General features: G+C 45.6%; 1 protein-coding gene across 1 annotated transcript in view; it reads right to left on the bottom strand.

Annotated features, from left to right (window-relative positions):
- The window catches only part of LOC310646177 (ankyrin repeat and fibronectin type-III domain-containing protein 1-like), a gene marked incomplete at its 5' end in the record, with an annotated part of 598,148 nt that extends 595,706 nt beyond the window's left edge, over positions 1 to 2,442 (bottom strand). Inside the window, 1 exon segment of the mRNA XM_083372437.1 lies at positions 2,314 to 2,442. Coding sequence (XP_083228563.1) covers positions 2,314 to 2,442 — 129 coding nt within the window.
- Positions 2,443 to 6,561: the final 4,119 nt, after the last annotated feature.

Below are 6,561 nucleotides of genomic sequence, written 5' to 3'. Positions count from 1 at the left end.
AAAGATTAATGACCACCTTTCGTTTCCTAGATTAAGAGATCAATCTAATATTTCCTAGATTTCTTCTAAGATTTTAGAAGATTTCTTTTCAGATATCGTCCTGCGAACTTGGCTAGCACTTTAAACACACACACAGACACAAAAGAAGCTTCAGTGGTTCTGGCTTGGCAGGATCGAAATTACCTCGCTTATCGGCTAACAAAAAGAAAAAGCAGTTTGGAGTAATGGTTAAAGCATCAGTTCTAAAAAGCAGGGACTCTTGTGTTCTAGTCCCATCACAGGCACAAAGCCAGCTTGGGCCAGTCACTCCCTCTCAGCCCTAGGAAGGAGACAATGGCAAACAAATCCCCAAGAATCTGGCCAAGAAAACGGAACTCCAGGCAGTCGCCAGGAGACAAAACTGATTCAAAGGAACAACGACAACATCTTGGCTAACAGAAGAGAATAAAAAAAAAGAGGTACTGAATATTCTTATCGCTCGTTTATACCACATATGCTTTCACTGATGCAATTGCCAACTAATGCTCAGGGTACTTTCCGCCCGATGTTGCCCAAACCGTGGCTACCATAACTGGACATTTTTTATTACAGTGTCGGTCTGCCAGAGTCTTGCTTCCTAATAACACCTTAATACAAGGAGAGATTGATAGGCTGATCCTATCAAGCGACGTACAATTTCCAGTGTTACCTGTAGCTGTGAGATAAAAGTGAAGGAAAAGCCAGCAGGGTCCGTAAGAATCGCCCTTCAACCTAAAGTTCTCATTCAGGGCACAAATGACAAAGCTCAGATTATTCGACTTTGGACACCTTAAGGAAGCCTCTGGAGAAGCCTCTGATGCTGGAAAAGATGGGGAGAAATAGAAGAAAAGGGCAAGCAGAATCAGGGTCGAGAGACACCGTTACAGTGGTGATGGGGGGCACCCCTTGGAAGATTTGGGATCAGATACTTTTGTGGTCACTAAGCGTAGGAAATGACTCGATAGCACAGAATCAGTCAAGAATTGCCTCGCTGGGTTGAACAATGAAACAACTGCCCATTTTGGACAATATTTTTTCTAATAGTAGACATCCAGGGCTTTGGGGAACCTCTCACACAAACTGGATATAAAGGCATTTGACAGCCTACTGCTCCTGAACATGGAGTTTCGTTTGGGCTGTCTACAGAGCTTCTCATTTACTTTGGGTTGGCTATCTAACAGCTATATTGTACAGTCACTAACAACTACCACGGCTGCTCCTGACCTCCAAACTTATAAGTCAGTTTTAACACTTTGCGTCCTCCATTTATGTGCACCTACCTATTCTGTGCCTTATCTGTTCTGCAGCACAAGTTGTCTGAGGAAATACAGCAGAAACATCTCTCTAAGATCTAAGAAAAATGGAATCTCACCTTAGGAAGTTTCATGATCACCACGAACGGGAGGAAGTAAACAGCTGGTGCCTCTCCCGGGGATACCGACTTCCCTAAGTTAATACCTCCTCTGAAATCTTGTTCTTAAAGACTGAAATGGTACCGATAGCATTTAAATGGGAGGAAAGAGCCCCACCGATGCCTCTATGCTAACCAAGGTCAGTGTTTCCATTTGGGGAAAAAAATCAGAGCTAAAAATCACAGCTGGAAACGTAGGGGGAGAAAAAACTCAGCGACATTTGACTCTTCCCCAGAACAATAAATCTAGCCAGGCAACTTTCAGAAAAGTGAATTTCAAGTCAAAAAGTCTTTAGACAAAACCTTTTATAAACTTACTCGGGGGTGGGGGTGAGGTGCTTGTAAGCTGGAATTCCCAGGAAAGAATTTACTATTGTGTTTGTGAAAGAATGGTGGTGAAGAAGAAACACAACAAACACGTGCGGGCACGCACACACACACAGAGAGAGAGAGAGAGAGAGAGAGAGAGAGAGAGAGAGAGAGAGAGAGAGAGAGAGAAGCAGAGTGAAAGAATTGACAGGAGGTTGCAGAGAGCAAAGAGATGAACAATCAGATTTGTTTGAGTTTGCAGCCTCTTTTGCAATAGGATGGCTGGGCTCCCCGTTAAGCCCCAATCCTTGTTTAAGCAAATCAGGATGCGTAAACCCTGGCAAAACTCATGCGCTATCAGAAACCCCTATCAGGGTGTTGCAATTTAGCAAAGTCAGTCTCTAAACTCATTTCATGTTTTTCCAGAGTTTTTTTTTTCTTCCCCAGTTGCCTCTGTGCCCAACCAGCCAGGCAGAATTTGAGGCTTTGCACACCTGCAAACATCCTTCCCCAAAGTTGGCTTCCTTGCAACCCTTAAGGATCCCAGCAGTAAGGAGAACGCAAAGTCTTCTTACCTCTGAAGTAGGACCTCTGCCCTCCTGCCGCGCTGCCTGGTGCTGCCTGTGCAACTGAGAAGCCTCCGAGTTGATGCAGGAGGTATATATGGACTGCACGTGTGTGGCTTTGAGGCATCGTTGTGGCATGGCCTGGGCTGCTCCAGCCCCCTTAAGGAAGGTGTTGGTCACATGCTGCGCTACTCCCAGCTAAGGATCTGGCAAGAGGGATAAAGGAGGAGGGAAGGGAGAGGGAAGGAGAGGAAGCGAAGGAATGGGGAAGGAGGAGGAGGGAGGGAGGGAGGGAGGGAGGGAGGGAGGGAAGGAGATGCAAGCCAGTGCCCAGAGAAAGAGAAGGGGATCTTTACTTTAGGAAGAAGTAAAGAGAATTTCCAGGCATCCCCGACTGGCCTAAAGTTTTTGTGTTCTTTCTCTTTGTATCTGTGACTGCTGGCAATGCCTTTCAAGTTTTTATTCAAGGCCGGGAAGATGTAAAGAAATCTTGATGCACCTGCTTTGGCCGTGGAGAGCTGAGTTGGGGTTTGAACGTGCTGCAATTTTTTCCGTTTCCCCATACACAAACACACTTCGTCTCCAAACTATCTTTCTGCATCCCTTTCCTTCCCAGCAAGCAAATAAATAATAATAATAATAATAATAATAATAATAATAATAATAATAATAATAATAATAATAATAATAATATTTTCCCCAACTATATTTGCTGTCTTGCCCAAAACCGTGTTTGAGGCAGAGGCAACATGATTATTTAATTGAAAAACAAAAACGAAACACCTTCCGACTATGAATTCTCCAGCTTCTAGTGCCAAGAATATGATTTTAAAAGGAGGGAGAGAAATGGGCTGAGAATCCACTGTAATATTGGGCAGTTATTTTCTTTTTTTCCTTCTTTTTCTTTGGGGATTGTATTGTATTGGGGGGAGGTTAGGATCAGATCACTAATTTCTCTCCCTTTATTTTGTGTGTGATGACTATTTTAACTTTTAGGGCCGAATTTTACCTAACCTTGCCTCTATCTTAAATTTGATATTCGGTTTTTAGGTTTTTAATTTTTTATTTTATTTTACATAGCCCAGAGTCCCTCTGTGTGGGAGACGGGCCCTTTCTAAGTGTGATGAATAAATAAATAAATTAAAGGGATGATGAACACGATTCTTTGCTCTTTACAGTCAAACCCAAAGCCAAAAATAACGTTAAAAGGAGAAAAGGATGTTTTCAGCTCCCAGTTCTTCAGAATGGACATGGCATATGAAGAAATTCCAGAGTACTGGATTTGGTGACAGAGCCTGATTTATTTTTCTCAAGAAAAATATCCACCTTTGAGGATAACCCTGCCGTCTAATTAAGTTGCCCTCACAATTTTACCGCACCCATAGAAAACAAACTAGTGCTGATGATGTTACCTAGTTGGGTAATAAAACATCTGCAAGAAAACAGCCAAGCTCAGAGAGCACCAAGTACCCCATAATCCTCCTCCTCCTCCTCCTCCTCCTCCTCACCCCAATTCCCTTCTAGCACTGATGCTGTTACCTAGTTAGGGTCATGAAACGTATGCAGGAAAACAGCCAAGCTCAGAGAGCACCAAGGACCCCATAATCCTCCTCCTCCTCCTCCTCCCCCCCCACTCCACAAAGCCCACTCCCTTCTAGCACTGATGATGTTACCTAGTTGGGTAATGAAACATCTGCAAGAAAACAGCCAAGCTCAGAGAGCACCAAGGACCCCATAATCATTCTCCTCCTCCTCCTCCCCCTCTTCCTCCTCCTCCTCCCCCTCCCCCCTCTTCCTCCTCCTCCTCCCCCTCCCCTCCTCCTCCTCCTCCTCCCCCCCAATTCCCTTCTAGCACTGATGCTGTTACCTAGTTTGGCTAATGAAACATCTGCAAGAAAACAGCCAAGCTCAGAGAGCACCAAGGACCCCATAATCATTCTCCTCCTCCTCCCCCTCTTCCTCCTCCTCCTCCCCCTCCCCCTCTTCCTCCTCCTCCTCCCCCCTCCCCTCCTCCTCCTCCTCCTCCTCCCCCCCAATTCCCTTCTAGCACTGATGCTGTTACCTAGTTTGGCTAATGGAACATCTGCAAGAAAACAGCCAAGCTCAGAGAGCACCAAGGACCCCATAATCATTCTCCTCCTCCCCCTCTTCCTCCTCCTCCTCCCCCTCCCCCTCTTCCTCCTCCTCCTCCCCCTCCCCTCCTCCTCCTCCTCCTCCTCCCCCCCAATTCCCTTCTAGCACTGATGCTGTTACCTAGTTTGGCTAATGAAACATCTGCAAGAAAACAGCCAAGCTCAGAGAGCACCAAGGACCCCATAATCATTCTCCTCCTCCTCCCCCTCTTCCTCCTCCTCCTCCCCCTCCCCCTCTTCCTCCTCCTCCTCCCCCTCCCCTCCTCCTCCTCCTCCTCCTCCCCTTCCCCTTCTTCCTCCTCCTCCTCCCCCCCCTCCTCCTCCTCCTCCTCACCCCAATTCCCTTCTAGCACTGATGCTGTTACCTACTTAGGGTCATGAAACGTATGCAGGAAAACAGCCAAGCTCAGAGAGCACCAAGGACCCCATAATCCTCCTCCTCCTCCTCCCCCCTTCCTTCTCCTCCTCCTCCTCCTCCTCCTCCCTCTCCTCCCCTTCCTCCTCCTCACCCCAATTCCCTTCCAGCACTGATGCTGTTACCTAGTTAGGGTCATGAAACATCTGCAAGAAAACAGCCAAGCTCAAAGAGCACCAAGTCCTCCCTCATTTCAAACCTGAACTACAAATCATAGAACATAGAATCATAGGGTTGGAAAGGACCTTAAAAGTCTTCTAGTCCAACCCCTGCTCAAGGCAGGAGAGCTTATGCCATCGCAATCAAATGCCTGTCCAGTCTATTTTTGAAAGCCTCCAATGATGGAACACCCACAACATTCAGGAGGCAAGCTGATTCATTGATTAATTGTTCTCAGTGTCAGAACATTTCTCCTTATTTCTAAGTTGGATCTCTCTTGAACTAGCTTCCACCCATTACCTCTTGTCAACTTTCACTCCTGGCGCTCTCCATGGATAGGTCCTGGTCTTTTTCTAGGCATTGTTGGAGGAATAGGTTGTCTTCTTCTTGCTATGGTTGAGAGAGAGGGATTGGCCCCAACTCATCCAGTAGGCTTCATACTTACAGCAAGACTAAAACTCACAGGCTCCTGGGTTCTGGCATGGTGCCTTTAACCACTGCTCCAAACTGCATCTCCCTGGTGAGTACCAGTTAAGGAGTATTAGGAAATTAAGTCTGATACCATCTAGCTAACCAAAGCAAGGCTAGAAAATATCAGTTTAGCCCAAAAGAAAAGCTAGGATTTTATCTGGTGTCAGGTTTCATGTGCTTTCTGCACTAGATGGCCTTCTTCCAACTTGGAGCAGATCTGAGCAATTTTACCTGCCCAATACTTTTGCTATTCCTTGCACAGGTCCTAAAAGTAGACTTAGGACTCTGCTCTTCCATGTAAGGTCTGGGTCAGCCTAAACGGGGTCTCTGATTAGCTACCTGTGGATATGGTAGGGGCGGAAATATAAACATTTGTGCAATCCTTATCCACACAAGGGACACTGTTAGAATCTCAGCAAGGTTTGGTACCAACAATTATGGTAGGCTTCTGGGTTGACTCAGAAGTTGGGAATCTGGGACCATCTTGTAGTTTTGCTCCGTCTTTAAGGGCTAGTTTTAGCTAACATTGACGAGAGGAGGGGGGAGGGAGGGAGGAGGGGAGAAGGGAGAGATCTGTCAAAATATTCCTTATTTGGAATTCTTCAGGGTTTGGGGGGGCCTCCCAACTTCTGTTCAACATCTACATGAAGTCACTGGAGGTAAGGTAAGCCCAGTGTGTCCTCAAGCACAGTTATTTGATGATTCATTGTTGTTGTTTTCATTTCTTTTTTAAACTCTGTATTCATTGCCCAGCACTGCGATCATAAGACGGGGATAATGTAATATAAAAAAACCCTGATAAAAATAAAAATAAAATTAAAAAAGGAGGGAAAATATTTCGGTCTAATGCCGTCTAGTGTCTGGGCTCTGTAAGGACATCTCCTGTATATCTCTCCTTCTTATCTCTGTCTCTTTCTCTCTTGGCAACCATCCCCTAATTTGTTGAAATATCTGGAAGCTCTGTCTATTTTTCGAAGATTTCTGAAGAACTCAAAATGAACGACCATCTGTAACACGGCAAAGGCCCCGAGGTGGAGCTTTAATACTTCTCAGCAAGTATGAAAGAAAATTGTGGTCTTC

Source organism: Vipera ursinii (genome assembly GCF_947247035.1).
Source record: "Vipera ursinii genome assembly, chromosome: 13".
NCBI classification, from domain to species: domain Eukaryota; kingdom Metazoa; phylum Chordata; class Lepidosauria; order Squamata; family Viperidae; genus Vipera; species Vipera ursinii.
This window is presented reverse-complemented; position numbering and strand designations above follow the sequence as displayed.